Genomic DNA, 20,223 nt, shown 5'->3' on the forward strand with positions numbered 1-20,223 from the left:
AATGCATCAGTGTCACTTCCATAAACATGCAGGCATATTATCAAACCACAAACCACAATAAGAACACTTAAATAAAATATTTCTTTATTGTCAGGAGAGATCATTTTTTTAAATTGTTAAGTTGTGCTACTAAATAATTTCTTTTTTAACAGAAATACCGTTTTAATGTGAAAATCCAATCGGAAGCTGTCAAGTGAGGCAGCGAGATCGACTAGAAGTTGAGCGCTTCTATCAAGCCGACGCCCCATAATAACCTTGGAAACGGTGAGTTGATTGTTTGTTTAATTTCTTGTAAAGTTAAACAACTAAGGCAGGTTATCATCTCCCCGGCTCTTTTCTTATTTTTCGTCCTGTCATGGCACTGCGTCGTCGAAATAATACGTGGCCTTTCGACAGAAAACGAGAACTACTGTGGCTAAAGATGTTTGTATAAAATGGCGCTGAGATGGCGAGAAGGAAGTTATGGTTTTTAATGCACTTAAGACAGCAGGGAAGTAAGCTGTGTCCTAAAGTAAAAGTATACTTCTCTGTAAGTTGTGCGGCTTTCATCTTTACGTCAAATGCTGAGGGGCATCATTGTTTAAGATGGGTTAAAAAGTGTTTTACTGTGTGGCTGAGCAGTTTTAACAGCCTCCCGCCCCATGAGGCGGATGTTTCTGATTAAACAGCTTCTGGATTCCTGCCTTCACGACTTTTTGCCTTTCTTAAGAAAAAAATACACTTAGAAATACGTTAGGAAATGAATAAATGCATACAGAAGAAGACAAGTAAACGAAATAGATATAAAAATATCTTAATTGACATAGTCCCCCTCCCCTTCGCCCCATAAATCTACTTTTTTCCTATTTGCTATATTTTCCACGTACAGCTGAGCATACCTACACATTGTATGCCTATAAATCACATTTGCTTAACTTCTAGTGTCTAATGTATTTGTTTAAGTAATTTGTTGCATTATTTTTATGTTTTTGCTCAATTTTCACATCTCTGAATTGTCTAAATGTTCATTACCATATTTAAACTTGCAGCCCCCCCCCCCCCTGCCTCATACAGCTGCACAGAAATCCTTTTTATTTATTATTCTTTTTTTATCTGACATTTTGATTATTTATACAGAGAAAAAAACTAACACAACGGATACAGCACAAATACAGTTAACAGTAACAAATCAATAGGCATGTACATGCTTTATAGCAAATACTTTTCCGAGGCAAACTGGTTATGTATATATGTATGCAGATACACATATACCCACAAAAATAGGTACATACTCAAAGTCAACAGTCATTCCAGTTCACATTATTGACCTTTTAATTTTAAGATGGTATAAAACTGTTCCCCATTTTTTTTTTTTAAAAAAGCCTGTGATTTCCCACTAAGGCAATATCTTAATATTTCTACAACTGCAACCCCAGAAATTCAACCAACCCACCTTAAGTATGGAAATCCTCATTTTATCATGAATAAAGGAACACAACTCGATTGCATTCATACAACTTCTTGTTTGGTTGAAATTGGGGCCCGGCGATATTTGTTTAAAAAAAACAATCTCCCATCTTGACCAATACCAAATCCGATTAACTGATTTTTTTTTTCTTCACCATTTCTGTTCATAAAAACAATTTACTGAAATATTTGTAAAAGCTTTGTTTTATTTCAATCGTCTCACCGGGGAGTTGACCTGCATTCAAAGTGCAACTAAATACCAGCTGTGAAACAGGCCTGTAAAACAAAATGGCAGGCCCTGCCAACGCAAACAAGGAAAATATAACAAAACGTTTGCTGCTAGTGGTTTTACACAATTAGCTAGTTTCGAGTATGCATCTAAGAACAGGCTTCACTTCACTTGCGTAACTTGAAACTAACTTAAAAAAAAGGGCCTTATCTTAGGGTGAAAAAGTTGTCTGTTTAGAGTATTTTGACAATACATTTCCTCAAACATATTGAACATTGCATACTCATCCAAAAAAGTAATCCTCATCAATTTCTAATTAAAATAAATTGCTAAAAATCAATTTATCTCCCACCCCTCATTGAAACAAAAAAAGTGATTTCTGCAAATACGAAATTGCTATTACATAGCTTAATTGTGTTGGACTCCTTGGCCCTGTTATTAGAAATGTTGCAATACAAGCATAGCTCTACTGATTAAACACAAGCTACGTTGACATGGACAAAAGTAATCGGAATAAAGGTCCGATCCGAATAAAACAGCGTCATGTAAACAAGCCGCTTGGAATATGATGATCCGATTGAGCTCAATAGGAATAAAATTGGAATCCCAATGAAAGGGGTGGTTTATGCCGACTTGGAAATCCGATAAACGTGCAAATAAACGCTTGTCAGGCTCAAGTTATTCCGAATGTGGCAAACTGACCCGAGTGCGCATGTGCGGCCGACGTAAACGTGACGAATTTCTGCGTCGGTTAGTGGCAGAAATATGTCAGGAAGCAAAACTGTCGTGGCTCCCGATAACAACCTTTCTGTTCGGAAAAATAAAAGAGCTCAAACCAAAAAAAATAAAAAAACAAAGCAACTGGACATATTTTCAACTACGGAAAACAAGTCCAGTTGCTTTGTTTTTTTTACTTTTTTTGGAATGACCATGACCTGGATGACTGAGAATCTTTACCAGCAAAAGAGCTCAAAATTGTTGCTTACTCAGTAACAATTTAACCGTAATTAGAACATCTTGCAAGTCCAGCCTGGGCACTCGGAGGACAAACAAACTTGTGTAATACTGCTATGTTTTACGATTTTTTGCTGTTTAGAAAAGACTGAAGTACTTTTCTTCTTTTTTTTTTAGGAGAATTTGATAACTGCGCATGTCAGAGTGGTTCTATTCTGAATAAACCCAGGTGCATATACACGCAAGTTATGATCGGATTGATTGTGTGCCCATATAAACGGCGCAATCCGCTTATTTAATCCGATTACATTTTAACCCGATCGTGAAATTTTGTGCATGTAAACATAGCTAGTGATACTGCCACCTGTTATTAAACCTTTATAAGGAGTGTTGGTGTTACTTGAGGGGATAAAAAGTACATTACTAAGTAAAGGAAACAGAAACACTAAACAAATTAAGAAATGAAAATCAAAAAGAAAAACATAGTAAAGTAGAAAAAGCAGCGAAGACAAAGCAAGATCTATTCAGAAAAATAGATTTACTGAGTTGTTGATCGCCTGTTTTTGTGTGTTTTGGCTCTTAGTCCACAAACTTTAAGTTTTCTGTACATCGCTGTATTATTTCTTATCGGTGCATAAAAAAAATGTTGTTTTTTTTTGTTTGTTTGTTTGTGGCGTGCAGCCGAGCCAGACTGTGCTCCGAATTTCCTGTGTGCATTAGTGGTTTCGAAGTGAGTCGTTTCGCTGCTCAAGAGGAAAGAAAGTGAGATTGTGTCAGATAGATAGAGCAGACAGCTCATATGCTCGCTCCAAATGTTAGATGTTGTTGACGATTTCCTCACTGTGATCCCAAGGTTTTGTCTGGAGTCGTACAAAGGCAGTGTGTTTTTATTTAAGTGTAAGGCGAAATGCATGGTGGCGTGACGTGACGTGGGAGAGCTGCAGCGCTCATCAAACTTGTGCGAAAGGTGAAAAATCTGTTCACATTTCAGGATGTCTACGATGAGTCAGAAACTCATCCCAACCGATGAGTCAGATGCAGAGAAATGTGACATTTAAACATTGCCTGGTAGTTACTTGGCAAACAACTTGTTTGTACTTATCCATTTTGCACCAGTCCTCTTTTTTGACGAACATGCATTTATTCACACTTACAAGAAAAATATTTCTATTTACTTTTTTTTGCGTATTGTACTTAAAATTGAGAGTAAAGTCGTGCGAAGCTACTCGGCACTTAAAAGGGATTCTGCTTTATCTGAAACGCCAGCATTGTACCTTGCTCTTATTCTGTGTGATTAAAATCTTACATAATGATATTTGAAAGCTGGCATTCTGCTTTTACCACAGTTAATTGTCCGCCAGAGCCATTATCGGTTATTTAGGACACCGGTTACAGGATAACACGTTATCCTTTTATAGTTGGAAGGCAGAGGGAGCAAACTAGCCGTAACGGAGTGGGAAGGAGGAGGAGGAGGAGGGGGGGAATATGGGGAAGTGTAGCTCCATTTCCCATAAGTCAAGTGAGCCAGCTCCTCCCCTGTTTGGCTGGCGGCCAGCATCAAACAAAGTAGAGAGCCGAGCAGCAGAGGCTGAGCTTTTGCGGCGTTGCTGAAAACCATGAAGGATAAGGAAGGCAGACGGCGAACACGGTGAATGTCTTTGAGGCGATTGAGAGCGGACGCCGGGGGAGAGGTAGCAGTTAGGACCAGAATCTGTCGGTACGTGTTTACAGCGCTCCGCCTCATGCATACAGAGGTGTTTTTATTGCTTCTTCTTTTTTCTTTTTTTTTTCTTTTTTGGATTTCCTTTCTGTGTAACCGGGGCGTGGCGGTGCAGAGATGTTATACGGAAGTAACATTTTAACCGCATTGTTCTCAGAGAAGTTGCCGTGCATGAAGTCGGCGGTGAAGGTAATATGCAAAGTCTAGTCACGCTTATTTAAAACTTCGGACACCGGTTTGGTTGTAGGTGCGTTTTGGTAGTTTAATGTGATAAAATAGAGTAGAGCTATGTGGGTGTTTCAAATTGTTCGAATCAAGATTTGAGTGTTAATCTTGGCGATCAGGGAATGCAGTGATGCAACAAGCTGCAACTGCCTCTCCTCATTTTCAACTCAGGTGAACTTTTGGTTCAAATCTATTTGTTGTACAAGTCCAGCTCGCCTCTCTTATGCAGGTCTCTGTTGGTAATTCAGTCCGTGTCTTACCTAATATAATTAATTTGACTGAAAAGAATAGTACTTGGTTTTAATTAGACCGCTGCAACCCTCACAACAAGGCCAGGGTTTAATTTCCTGTATCGCTGCAGACGTTCAGAGTTTAGCTTTAACTCGATATTCAAGTCTTTCTATTTGTTGTCGGGCGCTTGAATTGCATAACCTAATATGTTGACGTTAAATTGGGCTATAAAAAGCAAAGAAAGTGTTTGCCCAGTTGATGACGTGAAACACTTGCTGCAGTTTTCTGTTTAATCGGAGCTCCTCATTCACAATTTGCTAAATTTGTTAAATGCCCTTTAAAAACAAGAACACTTGTTGAATGGTTGAATTTAAAATGTATGTATTTGGTCATTCCTTTTTTTTTTTTGTATAAAACTATAAAAATAGTCTCTAAAAAAATGTGCTAACCCACTTCAAAGAAATTGGTATTCATTTAGGTATCACACTTTGCTGGAAGAGGCAACCATGTGAATGTATAGAAATGCTGCAAATCCATTATGACACAGAGTTCAGAAGTCACCTGTTATATGAAATACCATTGCCTGTTAAATTTCCAATAATCAAGGCATTGAGTTGGTCAAAATAGAAACTAGCTCTTTCTTGAAGGATTCCCTTCTTGAAATATACAAGACTTATTAAAAGGGGCTCTGTAAAATAATGAAAGTGCATCATGTTAACTTTAAATAGATTTTTGTTCACCTTAATTCATCTTGTGTGAAGATCTGGGCGATATAGCTTAAAAATATAAATCTCCAGTTTTATTATACCAAATCCAATTAACAGATTTTTGTTTCACAAAAACAGATTAAAGAAATTATTTTACAAACGTGCTTTTATGTCAAGCACTTCATCTGGACGTTAACCTCAATTCAAAGTGCAACTAAACACACGCCTGTAAAACAAGATGGCCGACCTGCCATTGTAAACAATGCAAATATAGCAAAACGTTATCTGGGCTAAGCGTATCGGCCGATACCGATCCGATACTACTGTTGAATGGATAAACTGTAAATCTTGCATTTGAGTGAAGTTATCAGGCTTAAAAAATAAACATTGTTAAAAAAAAAAGTTCTGCATGTTCTTTTAGCATGTTGCTTTTGGAGGTGCTTATTTAAGTTTGTGGTGTTGAATTTACCAGCCTTATCACCCCCTCGCCACTTATGCATTGCAGATGCTGCATGTTGCAGTCGGACTTGTTGGCGTATCAAGTTTGAAATGTTTCCGAATGGCAGACTTGGCTCGGTGTGGCACCGGCTCCATGGTGCGCTGTGTTTGCTCATCGCTAGCTGCTGTGTGTGCTCTGCGTTACCGCTGTTGCAAACATAGAATTGAAATGACTAGATCGTCGTAACTGTATCGCTGTATGGTATTAATAAAAAATGAAATGACTAGATATGGAATGCTGAATCGGCATCAATCATCCGATATCCGATCCAGCTAATTGGTCAATATCGGAGCCGATATACGATCCGGGTATCGTATCGGTGCATCTCTAGCTAGTGAGCTAAGAACAGGCTTCACTTCGCTTCTGTAACTTTAAACTAACTAAAAAAAATAAGTAAATTAAAGTGTCATGTATTATGGTAAAAAGTTTCCTCTTTACAACATTTTGAGATAGAACATATAGTTAACATTGCATGCTATTCTCTTCATGGAAGCCCAATGAGTGCATTAGCAAAATAAAATCCATATTTTTCCAACAATTAAATTGTAAATTAGAATTATTCAATGTATCGCCCAGTCCTGCTTGTGTGCAAGGTCGGTGTCTTCTACTTGTTATTGCCGTTGTCACATTTCCCCATTGTGGGACAGTAAAGGCACTTCTGTGTAACTGACCTTTTGGCTTTCACTTATCGGTACAACTTAAAAAGCGTTTGACTTGAGGTTCTCTCTTTTCCAGATCGATAAGATAAAATGGCGGTGAGGCAGAGGCTTTTCAATTCAACCGCTCCGTTCTCCGGTTCTCCCAAAACCGAGCTGAAGGGGTCCTATCCGCCCAGCTCCAGCAAGGAGCAGGAGACGGAGGAGGAGGAAGATGAAGGGAAGGACAGCAAACTGGGCAACGTCCAGGAAGCAGAGTGGATTCAGACGCCACTGATAAATAAACTCCTGACACGTGGAACTGCAGAGCAAGTTGGAGAAATGCCAATAAAGACTTCTACCATCATTGCTCAGGCTGAATGTAAATATATTTTCATAATTTTGAGGATACAATGTTTCTACCGAGTGTGCCTGGACACTAACATCAACATTTTTATTAGGTGAAACTCAGGACTCCCAGGAATTCAGTCCCTCCTGCTCTGAAAGATTCGTCGCCTTCCCAAATTGTTTTACCAGGTACGTCCGTGTGTGTCTCAGAGCTCGTTACGGTTTTCCTCACTCATCTATGTGATAAAATGAATGAAAATAACCCGAATTTGTGCTGCTTAGCATTTCCTCAGACCACAACCATGTGGCGTGCCCAATTCCAGCCTCTTCTCAAGAGGCTCATCCAACGCTGGATAGGAAGAGCCAAAGAAAGCAAAAGAGCAAAGGAAAGAGAAAAAAGCAGGGGAAGGGAAAGGAGAAGCAGCGGCGGAGACATCGGATTCCCTCCGGTGTCCCTGAACAAGAGAGTGGCCTGATCCAGGTGAGAACAGTTTCTTTTTTCTATTTCTACTCAAACACTTATTGGCATAGCGGCAACTTGATGGTAACTGAATTTAGCTCATATTAGAGTAAGACACTGCTATGTAATCAGCAGTCTCTGATTACCTTAACCATGAATTATGTCATATTTAGGGTAAGCACTGATTGGATTAAGTGTAACCTAGCACTGATTGCATTACGTGGACGTGGAAAGATCTTGATTGCTTGGTTTCTGCCCAGCATCTGCCAGCATTTTGCTGCTTCAGACTTCCTGCCTTCACTAGGAACATTCCTGTTAAATCATCTATTAAATCCCAGCTTATCCATTAGAACATTTACTTGTTTTTAAACACTGGGTTGATTCTATGCTGTGATATTTATATTGGAAGGGATTTTAAAGGATGTGCAATGCCACATTTTCTGGAAGTCTGATGCTCAGCCTCTCAACATCCCCTTGGCTAAAGATGCGGAAGTGAAACGCTGAACGTCGTGTCCGTTGAATTTTCAGCTTCTAAGCATGAAAACGTTAAAATTTGACTTTTTTTTTTTTTTTTGCTTATCTGCTGTAGGAGGAGTTCTCCATTGGAGGAATTAGCAGCTTCAGCTCATCCCGCTGTAGCAGCGTTGAAAGCTTGGTGGAGCAGGAGTCTGGCAACCCTCTCTACAACAGACAGCTCTACCCGACCGGCTCAAGCTGCTCTCCCCTGAACTGGCCTGACCCCGTCTATCCCCGGCTCCCCAAGTTCCAGTCGTACGAGCAGGACATCAGCTCGGACTCCTTCAGCAGTGAGGGAGACTGCTCCCTCGCCCTCGCAGGCCTCAGAGGCGTTGTGAGCGAGGCAGATCCTTGCTACGCGGGGCCATTTTTCAAAGAAGTGGAGAGTGAGGCTAGGGAGGAGGAAGAGGAGCTTTTTGCAGCTGATTCTGAGTGCAATGAAGGGATTATCTTCTACCATGATGTATGTCATTATCTTTCTCTTCATTTTTTTTCCAAAAGTTGTTTACATGAAATTAAAATTGTCCTTTTCCTAAAAGAAATTCCACCTCGTGGAGTATGAATACAAGGAGGGAAGCGAGTATACTCTCTCACGTTTTATCAAAGAAGGCTCCTACGGCGAGGTCCACAGTGCTCAGGATGTCAACACCGGATTCAGATTTGCAGCCAAAAAGGTAAACTTGCTTATATTGCCAACCTTTTTCGTTTCCCTTTCCAGTGTCTGATTTAAAAGGGTAACATGTAGAATTTGTTCTGTATCTCCGTTTTTTTTTTTTTTTTCTTTTAAACACAGATTGCTCTGAAGAGATTCAGCAGTGAGGAGGTGGGTGCGTGGAGTGCCCTCAGATCTCCTCGTATCACTGAGCTCTTTGGAGTGATCAGAGATGGACCAAATGTTGTCCTTTTAATGGAAGAAAAATCGGGTAACCAAAGCCTCGCTTTTTCCTGTTTAACAAAAATCACATTTCGTTGAGAGTATCACAGCTACGTGCAGCTGGTGCTCAGATGTACTGAAACGAGGATAGAATTTGTATAAGTGGATAATTCTGCAATGCAAGAAATTACTATTAATATTCCTTTAATTTCTGCAGTTCAGACTACTACATTTTTACAATAATACATGGACCTTTTCAAACTTTATCATAAAGCTTTTCACAAGACTGTGGCTGTTTCTGTTGTGTCCAGGCTCCCTGGGTCAGCTGATTATGGCGCGTGGCCGACTGCCAGAGGACTTAAGTCTTCACTACCACTCCCAGGTTTTAACTGCCCTGGAATACCTAGCACAGAAGAAAGTGGCACATTTAGACATTAAAGGTGTGTATTTTTAAAAAGCCTGAGCTGAGTTATCCTAAAGCTACAAATGTGATCGACGCGAGGGAGAAAACCGATTGATCTCTTGACATAAACAGAAAAAAGGAAATTCGATTAATCTTTAAGTTTTAATAGACTAATGTGACGACAAAAGGTAAAGGTATTTGCTTTCTTCCACTTAAAGCGTGACAAACAGGCATATTTTTGTTATTGTTGTTAACTTTATGACTGAATCATCACTTTTAAATATCAGGAAGAAACTCCAAAGATTGGTATAACTCTACAAACCCCTTAAATATATGAACTCTCTCACTTCTCATAGTATCGACTGGAAAATATGCAGAGAAAGTAAGAAAAGTTTTTACTTAGTATTCCTCTGAATAATTTGTGTCTTTGTTTAGTTGTTGTGTGGAATAGAAGTGTCATAGCTACAGATTTGATCTTAAAGCACCTGTGTGCTGCTGACGGGCTGGGAATTTCCCACAGCGTGAGTCACGGCCACTCTTCGGCAAGGCGCATGTGCACTCGATCAGGACGGCAAGAAAGCAAAGGGGGGGGTGGGTTATGGGGGATGGGTAGAGGAGCAGGAAGCACTCAGCCAGACGAGTAGAGCGAAGAAAAGAAAACGAGTACAGAAAGCGAGACAAATGCAGAAGAAAGGGTTCAAGTAGAAAAAGAGGGGGAAGGACAAAAGGAGGAAACAGAAAACCGAAAGAGAAGTCTAAAGGAGGAAGTGCAACAGATGAAACAAAGCAGAACAGCAGACAAGCACGATGCTTTGTTTTAAAAGCTGAGGCGCCACCTGGTGGTCAGGACACTACAATAAAAACAAGAGTAACAGCAGTCTCACCCCTCCGTTCAGAGCTGATCATAGGCTGTCTAAGGTCGCTCCGGCGGCCTTATTTCTGATTATTTCAGCTAAAACGAGGCATGCGCGAGGCCGCTGAGCTGCGCAAAGGTTAATGGCTCTGCTTGCTTCTCACAGCTGACAACGTGTTGCTGTCAGAAGACGGGAGAGACACCTTCCTGTGCGACTTTGGACACGCAGAGAAACTCGACAAGCAGGGCCAGAGCCTCAGCGGTTCCCGAGGTAAACATTGTGCAGCTTTAGCCAGTCAGCTGTCTGGTGTGGAATGTATCCAGTCCTGCCTGAATGTACCGTTTTCCCGTCTTCTGAACAGACCTGAAGGGCACGGAGACCCACATGGCCCCTGAGATTGTGAAAGGAGAGCCCCGTGGAGCCAAAGCAGATGTGTGGAGCAGCTGCTGCATGTTGCTCCACATGCTGAATGGCTGTCAGCCGTGGACCAGATACTACACCTGTAGACTCTACCTGAAGGTGCTTCTCACGCTCACCCAGTTGATCTGCTCCTCTGGTCGTTCGTATCAAACCTTAACTAAAGTGTCTTTTGTGTACATAGATCGCAAACGAGCCTCCGCCAGTCGGAGAGATCCCACCTGACTGCAGCCCTCTCACGGCTGAAGTTTTAAAAGCTGGACTCCAGAAGGATCCAGTCAAGAGGCCATCGGCATCTCAGCTCAAGGAAAAAACTGACAGAGCTCTAAAAGAAGGTAAAGATAAGCTTTGGTGTACTTTCTTTCGTTTTGGCTGTTTTCACGCTATTTAGGACACATGCAAGAGTGAAGCTTTGCTCCTGGGGGTCAAACACTCTACTGGTAGAGATCCAATAACCTTACGGTCTATCAGGTCCCTGTGATTGCAAAGAAAGTAAATTAGATCTTAAATCATAGATTTTACAAAGCTGTACAGGATTTCCGCTACAAAATAATTGTTTTCAAATGCATGGTAAAGCATATGAGTCCCAAGTCCATGAACCATGACAAATGACATGTCTACGGACTCAGGGGGACACCCCGAGCACGGGGAACCAACTTCCTAGTCAAAGTTATAACAATTTTTAATTTTCTTTTGTCACGCGTTGGGTGTCTGAGGATCTGGCTTGAAGAGAGGAGTACAATGAACCAAGTTCGAAAGAGCTGTGACCTTCCTACGAGGACTTATGACCATTTTTGGGTCAAATTTAGACAATTTTTGCTTAACTCAAGAACTGTAAGTCCCAGAGAGATGGGGACACTTCAGGCAAGTTAGGAGACCCCCAAAAGGGGGAGGCGGAGCTTACTTCCATCCCTCTATCTCCCTTACTTTTTTGTCAAAATTCATGTTTTGTTGTCAAGACTAGGGCTGAACGATTTTGGAAAATAATCTAATTGCGATTTCTTTTCTTAATATTGCGATTTAATGCAAGTTTTCCCCCTAGTTTAATTTATCATGTCTTTTTAAACATATACAAACAACAAATCAATTTGTTTCCTCGCTGTGCAGATTAGTTGCTAAAAGACCCACAGCATCTAAACTCAGAGCAGAAATGATTGCGTTCTACCTACGATATAATTCAACCAAAATTGCAATTTTGACTTTTCTCCGCATTAACCACAAGCAACAAAAATGCCCTCTAAATAAAGATGTTTGTAAACCAAAACTATTTAAAATAAGAACTTTTAATGTTTCTATTAATCAGAATATTGTTCAAGAGAAGAGCTTTTAGTTGATTTGGACATCAATACTTGTTGAACATAAAGTGCAACCAACAAGCAAGTCTATGTATTAAACTGATTGACCTGTACTTAATGCTATGCATGATTATATAAACTCTAAAACAAGTAATAAAATTAGATTATCTCACTGCTGCAACTGTCTTCCCTTCCATGTGGAGGCAAACCCACTTTACCAACACCTAATGGACGTGTCTAATTCCCTAATTCTTACAGAGCCAAAAATTGCAGACTCTGCGATTTGGAAATTGCGTTTTTTTAAATCGCGATTATATTGAAAATGCGATTAATTGTTCAGCCTAGTCAAGACGTGGTTTTTATCCTATAACCCTAACTGAGTTGTCAGTAAGAACAGTTACCATATTTTGTGTATAGCCTATATTTATGAACTTCTACTAACCTTAATTTGAGTTGGAAATTAATTTAAATATAATTTACGTTAAAATATACTTTATTTTTTAAAAACCAACAGCTCCCGCTTCTTCCTGCCTGGCTGCAAAGTTGGCTCTTGAATACTTTGTTCCACGGCTCTCAGGAGGGAAGGAAAACTAGCGACGACAGTCCTATGTTTTCCTATTTAGCGTCCTTGTAGCTACATTTAGCGACCGACCCCTCTAGAAATTTTCTTTCAAAAAGCAACAAGCGACTTTTAGTGACGTTTTTCTTTTAATGGTGACTTTACCGATAGCACCAGTCGTTCTGGAGTCACTGTAGTGAGACCTGCCATGAGAGTTCCCACTTCCCTCAGCGCTGTCTCACAGGCACACCACAGCGGCTCCTGCCTCGTCAATTAAATGTAGTTTCTGTTTTTGAAACTGTTGCACTAAAATTATTCCCTGAATTTGGTTCACACTCAGCTTCAGTCACTTATTCACCTTGTTCACTTTGTGTGTCTCTGTCTTGTTTTCTAAGTAGTGTTATGTAGTGTGGATTCAGGCAGTGTATTAAAATTCATTAATTATTTTGTAAAGGCAATTTTTTTAGTTCCAAACACACTTAATAACTATGTTATTAACTTTTTTGTCATGGCAAAAGCTCACCCACAGTCTTGGTAACAAATGTAAGAACAAATACATTTGTTACCCACACACACAAACACACCACCACAGTTTATAAAAATCCTAAAGGAAACCTTGCTGTACTACTCAAGTCTTCAGGAGCTGCTTATCCCTCGACTTCTAGATTTATCCCTCATCCAACACACCTATATTAATTTAATGGCTGATAACTATGCCTCTGCAGAGCTGAAAGACACGGGTGAGGCATTTGAGTCCTTTGATTCAGGTTTGTTAAAGAAGGGATGTGTCCAAAAGTTGCAGGACAGAGAATCTTTCAGGACTGGAATTGGGCACCCATTGAATAAAAGCTTTCATCAACCCTGATTCGTCTGTACATATATTGCCGTTCTTAATCATCTCAAAAATGTAGTCCAGTGGGTTTGTAATTTAGCAGAAGAAAACCAGGACACTGGGTTGGTTTATTGTACTTTTCCAGCAAGTTTGAAAGGTGTTAGGACCGTATCTGATCTGTGAGATGGTGAATGAAGAGTGTAACTCAAGTGTATATGTTGTTTTTTTTTTTTACTGCAGTTGGAGGATTAAGCAGCTCAGTCCAGGGACCCTACACAGAGCCCCTCTATGTTCCAAACAAACCGCCTGATGACCTGCACCCCATCAACAGCAGTAGTGATTTTGAGGAACACATGAAGTCTGCTGACAAAGTCATAACAGGCCTAAGAACAAAAGACAAAATGGTTCAGAACGACGTGGAGACCAGCCCCAGTGACCCAAAACGAGAGTCATGCAACACTTCACAGATGTTCATCCCCGAGCCAAACATCAAGAGAAACAAGGTCTCCACTGTGCCTGAGCTTGAGCTCCGCAAACTGGAGCGAGGTGAATTGTTTAATATCCAGTGATGTGGTCATCGTCGTATGTTTGATTTGATGCTAAAACTCGGCTCACGCTCTTCTGTTGCTTGTTTTCAGACTTCTACCTGAGCAGTCTGTCCCAGCTTCCTTCTGCTGAGATGCAGGAGCAGCTCCTGTCTTGTATTAATAGTGACCATCATTCCAACTGGGAACTACGCGATAAAAAGGTACCTCAAATAGTTCAAAAAGTTAACATTTGAGTTGTCAGTAAATGACTTACCATGTGGGCTGAGACTAAGATATAATGACTTGTGTGCACTTTTAAAATCCCTTAATAGTCATGAAAAAGCTCTGATTTAATATATAGCGATGCCTGATAGAATAGGTGTAATAAAGCCATTAAAGACACAGAAAAGAAAAAAACTATTTTGTAGAACTGTTTTATAATTTACCACAAATCTGTTTAACTGGCTGAATTTTATTCCTCAAAGGACTCTGGACGCTGGTCCCTCAGCCCTGGGGATGATTACAGCTCCGGTTTCTGCTCCTATAACAGTCAACCAGATGTGCAGGTCTTCAGTTTAGATCTGCTTGGTCAGACACCGCCCTGCTGCTTTGAAGGTGAGATAAAACCCAGAAACATCTGTCCTTCCTCCAAACCGTCCAATATAGTCCAAAACCCACACACGCCGGTGTCTTTGCTTTCTGTACAGGGGTGGACGTCTGCATCAGAGACTTCAGCAGGAAAAGAATTCAGATCAGAGAGAAACGGCGGGTGAAGGTCGGCCACATCGCCACTGGCATCAGTGATCAGGTTGGCGTCGGCAGCTTTCACACACCTTCACGCGTCAAAGCGATTTATCACAGGACGGCGTGTTAAAGGGTGGTTTCTGTTCTAGATTTCAGAGCGGGTGTTCACCCTGGAGACGCAGCACGGCCAGCAGATCGGTCACGATGAGGAGGTGCTGGAATCTGGTCTGGAGCTCCGCTGTGTTCCTGCCCCAGACTTCAGCTCAGCGTGGAGGTGGAGGGTCAGGGATGGAGCGTTGGAGACGAGCAAGACTCCTCATCCTCACCCGCCGCTGGCTAAAGAGCCACAGATTTACTCCGTTCTGAACTGATTCAAAAGCCAGTGCTGTTTTAAACTGTGCTTTAAAAGTAGTAACAGCTTCAACAAAAATATCTTATAATGGTTAATTTTGTAGCGTTTTTGTCTTGTGATGTTTACATTTGACTTTTTGTTACTTACCTTTTTGAGGCAATAAATTTGCTGAATTATGCTGAATTTGTGAACAGCTGTTTTCATCTGTTAAAGCCATGTTGTGACTCAATGCTGTATTTAGTCCATTCAGTTTTATTATGTTTACAATGAATAATGTGTTTTGTAGAGAGCCACGTGAAAGTTTGGGCAAACAAATTACTGTGAAACAGTTAACATGACTCTTTTATATTTCTGGTTTTACAAACAAATTGGTACTGTCAGGGTTGTTTTGCCTTTTTAATTGTGAATTACTGCTCTCAGATGCAAAGGGACATGTCAAACTTGGAATATTGTGAAAAGGTTCCAATTTTTTTTGTCACTCATTTCATAAAGTGGAACTTCGTACGGATTCAAGTATTGGAAGTATTTCATGCCTTTATTTCCTGTTCCAAAATTCAGTGTTTCAGGAAATGTGAATATTACATAAATCAATAAAATGTTTTAAACACAAATATCAGGCGTCTAAAAACTGCTCATTTTTCGGCAGTCAGTATTTTCCATGGATTACTGAATCAATGTGGTGTGGCATGAGGCGATCAGCCTCTGGTTCTGAGGGATTCAGGAAGCTCAGGTTGCATTGACCTTCGGGTCATCTGTGTTGGTTCTGGTGTGCCACCTTGACAATGATCCATTGATTTCTCTATGGCGTTCAGGTTAGGTGAGTTTGCTGGCCAATCAAGCAGTAACACCGTGGTCTTTGAACCAGATTTTGGTACCTTTGGCAGTGTGGCCAGATTCCAGGTCCTACTAGAAAATTAAATCAGAATCTTCAAGTGGCTTGTCAGTACCAGGAGGTATTGAAGTGCTATAAAATATCCTGGTAGATTGCTGCATTGACTGTGGACTGACAGCAGATGACATGGTAACCCAAATCATCATTGACAGCGGAAACGTCTCACTGAACCTCAACCGACATGTTTTTTTTCCCCCTCTGGAAGCTTATTTTTCAAATGATGCCAAGTAGTGGTGGGTCGATGAGGCGTCATGAAGCGTTTCGACACGTTTCCAAACTGTATTGTATCGATACTGTGTCACTGAATACCTGCTGGACCTTAAAAATCCCTACAGGCAACCTAGTCGACTGGCTTAACTGACACTGATTTGATGACCTAATATACACAATAATACAATTTAAGTCATTGTATGTTGCATGTATTATTTTATAATTTCATTATTTTAATTTTTATCAAATTTCATAAAATTTATAATATCTTAGATTTTTTTGATACAAGCAATAAGTAATGTGAACCTGTATCATAACGAAATAACCTCTAAGTAAACATGTTGTGAATGAGGATGCTTGAGGACTGGCATTTTTTTTTTTTTTTTTTTTTACAAATTTTTATTAAAAAAATAAGTTATTTCAACATTTTGATATTGAGTCTGTTACACTTTTTAGATATAACTTCTCCAGCTGTAGAAAACACCCGCTCACACGGCACTGATGATGCTATATATATATATATATATATATATATATATATATATATATATATATATATATATATATGTGTGTGTGTGTGTGTGTACATATCAGAATTAATTGGGAAAATCTAAAAATTGCTCTAAAACCGTTTGAACCTTTAAAGATCCGGTATAGACACGGATCAACAATAGACTTTTTGGGGGAGTATTAAAGAGATAAAATTACTAATGTGAGAAAGAAAAGTCATAGGAGAATAAAATAAATAAATAAATAAAAGACAAAAGTGGTAATATTATGGGAAAAACGTCATATTATGACAGTTATGGGGGGGGGGGGGGACATTTCCAGAATAGTCACATTTTGTAGAACTATCTTAGTCCTGGAATAATAGAGCCACGTTAAATTCTTATAATTATTTGTATTTTTTACGAGAATAAAGTCAGGAGAATAAAGCCAAAGGGAAACGAAAATAAACTCGTAATATTAGAAAAATAAAAAAATCTTACGAATATAAAGTATTTTCTGAACTTAAACTCCCTCTGATACTGTTTAAGTGACTAACTGCAGATTTGCCACATTCAACATGGCGGACGCTCTGACGCGTCCGCAGCATAGGCAGAACCCGTCCAACGAGGCATTTACGTTTATGATGTCTATGGGACCACAGACATCATATACTCTTATTATGTATGGGACCCATAATTTCCTTACTTTGCTCTGTCAACCGCTACAACAGGATTTGAAACTACCCGCTTTGATTCTTCTAACAAGATTTCTCCATTTTTGTTCAAAAAATGTAAATCCGTAGAAACTTGTTGTTTTGAGATTTTTTTTAATTTAGTCTTGAGTCAAGTGTTACGGTGTATGTTTTTTGTTGTTGTTTATTTTTTATCAAACAGCTCTCATGTAAATGAGATCCTGGATCATAGTGAGAAATAAAACCTATAAAAGGTTCAATAAAAAAAGACACTTCTGACATCTGTGGTTCAGAATACACTTTACACAATGAATGCAACATTTATAACTTGTGTAGGAGTTGCCTCTTCGCAGTGATGTGCTGCCCCCAGCCTCCGCCTGAATGAGCATCGCTCAACAATCCTCTCAAGGCAGTGGTTATCTGTGTTGCTGGTGCTTTTTATTTTCTACCACACTTTTTTCTTCTGCTCAACCTACTATGAATCTGCTATTAAATACCATTTATAAAAATTATTTTTTTAAGTTGCTGTCAGTGAATATGAGACAGTAAATGTTTTTAATTATCTTTGATTACTTTATAATTTTATTACAGCCCTTTGAATCGTCTGTAAGCCATAAGCATGATTTGTTGTATGAAACTTAACTAACACTGCTGCGCACTCTAGTGCGCATGTCCATTTAGGGTTGCGCGCATTTTTTTTTCTTCGGTTTGAGTGCATTTACCACTCAAGGTACAGTCAAGTATACGTCACGTATGGTTTCGGTGCTTTCACGGAACGTTGGCTCGAACGTTGGTTTCGGTAAGTGCAAAGCTTTTGTTTTTAATTTTATCACTCTTCGATCGCTCTTTTTGTTAGCATGTTAGCCAGTGTATGTCTGACCGCGGGTTCACAGAGGAGACCTTAGAAGCACAAGTAATTTAAATAAAAGTGCTTTGACTTGGCCTGGAGCCCCATTGTGCTAATTTGTAATATTTCTCCTGCTGCACAAACGATAGTTTGTGCTGCTGTCGTTTCGGAGATATTATAAATTTCAATTTCAGCCGATGACGTCACCGTCCCTCGCAGGTGCAAAAGAGCGGTTTAAAAAAAAAATGCCCGCTACCGTTTGTACTGAGCTTAATCCCAAATAAACAAAATGGTCTGTTTTCTTAGTGCTTCATTTGTCCAGGTATAGAAAAATGTAATTTGTAACATTTCTCCGCTGCTATAGTTCCGTTGTATATGAGTTAACGTGTTATCTTAAGGAGGCGGGGGCGCTCAGTGTCGGCCGCGCGCCTTGGTGTCCGTTATGCTACGTTAAAGCTCCGTTACCAAGTAATGTAGCTTTATCAGCTGCTTGTAACCGACACCACATCCAGGTCAAAAACTTAGGTAAATAGCCTGAATGGTAAGTGCCTCGTTTGTGCAGGTTTGTACTGTTAAAATTATCGTTTGTGCTGCTGTCGTTTCGGAGATATTATAAGTTTCAATTTCAGCCGATGACGTCACCGTCACTCGCAGGTGCAAAAGAGCGTTTTTTTTAAAAAAAACAAAAATTGCCCGCTACCGTTTGTACTGAGCTTGATCCCAAATAAACCAAAATGGTCTGTTTTTTTAGTGCTTCATTTGTGCAGGTATATAAAATGATTGTTTGTGCTGCTTTCATTTCGGAGATATTTAAGGAAAAGTCCAGCCAGAATCAGAATTCAAATTGCTGAAAGTACTTTAAATATAAATGTATTACATACTGTTCATTAAATGATAGGTTTTTTTTAAATTAAGAGTCATTTTTGTTTGAATGTACTTTTGTGGAGGTTTCCATAGCTGTGTCTCAATTCGCAGGCTTCGTCCTTCGAAGGACCAGCCTATACAGCCTTAGGAGGACCCAGCCATCCGAGGATGCTCCGGAGGATCCTCAGCCGTTGGTAAATGGGACCATAGACATCATATATACGTAGACGCGTCATAGGGCGCAGGTTCGCACGTCAACGTCACCGCCATATTGTATGTGGCAGAAAAAAGTTGAGTTCTGCTTGTGAACGTGGATCAGAAGAAGATGCCACATTCTTGTGCTGCAATAAATACACACACACACACACACACACACACACATCACATATAGATATATATATTATATATATATAGATATATATATATATATATATATATATATATATAGATATATAGATATAGATATATATATCTAGATATTCTTTATATATCTCTATCTCTATCTATCTAGATCTCTCTTCTCTCTATCTCTATATATCTATCTATCTCTCTCTCTCTCTATATTTTTTTTTTTTTTTTTTTTTTCTTTCTCTATCTCTCTCTCTCTCTCTATCTCTCTCTCTCTCTATCTCTCTCTCTCTATCCTCGTGTGTGTGTATTATGAATATAAGGATCAATTTGTTAAATCTAAACATTGTGGTCTTCATTATTTCATACCCCCGTGTCACATGTGAACCTTTAGGAACAGACTTTTTGGGTGAGTATTAAAGAGGTAAAATTAATAATATGAGGAAAAAAGTCCTAGGTCAATAAAGTAAAAATAATCAAACAAACACAAAAGTGATAATGTTATGATAAAAACATCATATTATGAGAATTAAGGGGGAACATTTCCAGAATAATCACAGTTTGTAGAATTATTTCACTCCTGGAGTAATAGGACCAGGTTAGATTATTTTAAATATTTTTATTCTTTAGGAGAATAAATTCAGGAGAATGAAGCTAAAGGGATACGAAAATAAACTTCTATTACAAAAAAATACTATGAATACAAAGTATATTCAGAGATTAAAGTCCCTCTGATACTGTTTAAGTGACTGAGTAACTGCAGATTTGCCACATTTAAGATGGCGGACGCTCTGACGCATCGCAGCATAGGCAGAACCCGCCCAATGACGCGTCTACTCTTATATTATGTCTATGAATGGGACCACACATGAATACGTAGACGCCGTGTCCTCGGTTGAGAGGCGTGCCGACAGAGCGGCCATCTTAGGTCAGACCAAGCTGCAGTGAGACATAATACAAGTCAATTCAGGAAAATGTACTTTATGTTTTCAGACACTCTGAATCCGGTGAATTCTCACCCGATTTCCAGATAAATCAACTGACTGAAAACGTCA

General features: G+C 39.6%; 1 protein-coding gene across 2 annotated transcripts; it reads left to right on the plus strand.

The window, feature by feature from the left end:
• Positions 1-180: 180 nt before the first annotated feature.
• Positions 181-15,438, plus strand: map3k14a (mitogen-activated protein kinase kinase kinase 14a). Of its 2 annotated transcripts, none has more exons than XM_012878989.3 (16): positions 181-264; positions 6,747-7,028; positions 7,108-7,183; positions 7,277-7,475; positions 8,044-8,433; positions 8,510-8,644; positions 8,764-8,893; positions 9,156-9,284; positions 10,267-10,371; positions 10,463-10,620; positions 10,703-10,853; positions 13,445-13,750; positions 13,843-13,952; positions 14,217-14,346; positions 14,439-14,539; positions 14,625-15,438. In XM_012878989.3, the coding sequence occupies exons 2-16, from the start codon at positions 6,761-6,763 to the stop codon at positions 14,844-14,846; spliced, it is 2,610 nt and encodes an 869-aa protein (XP_012734443.2). In that variant the 5' UTR covers positions 181-264; positions 6,747-6,760; the 3' UTR covers positions 14,847-15,438. The 2 variants fall into 2 exon arrangements, with proteins under 2 accessions (XP_012734443.2, XP_012734453.2); XM_012878999.3 differs by lacking the exon at positions 181-264 and adding an exon at positions 4,210-4,346.
• Positions 15,439-20,223: the final 4,785 nt, after the last annotated feature.

Source organism: Fundulus heteroclitus, chromosome 16 (genome assembly GCF_011125445.2).
Source record: "Fundulus heteroclitus isolate FHET01 chromosome 16, MU-UCD_Fhet_4.1, whole genome shotgun sequence".
NCBI lineage: Eukaryota > Metazoa > Chordata > Actinopteri > Cyprinodontiformes > Fundulidae > Fundulus > Fundulus heteroclitus.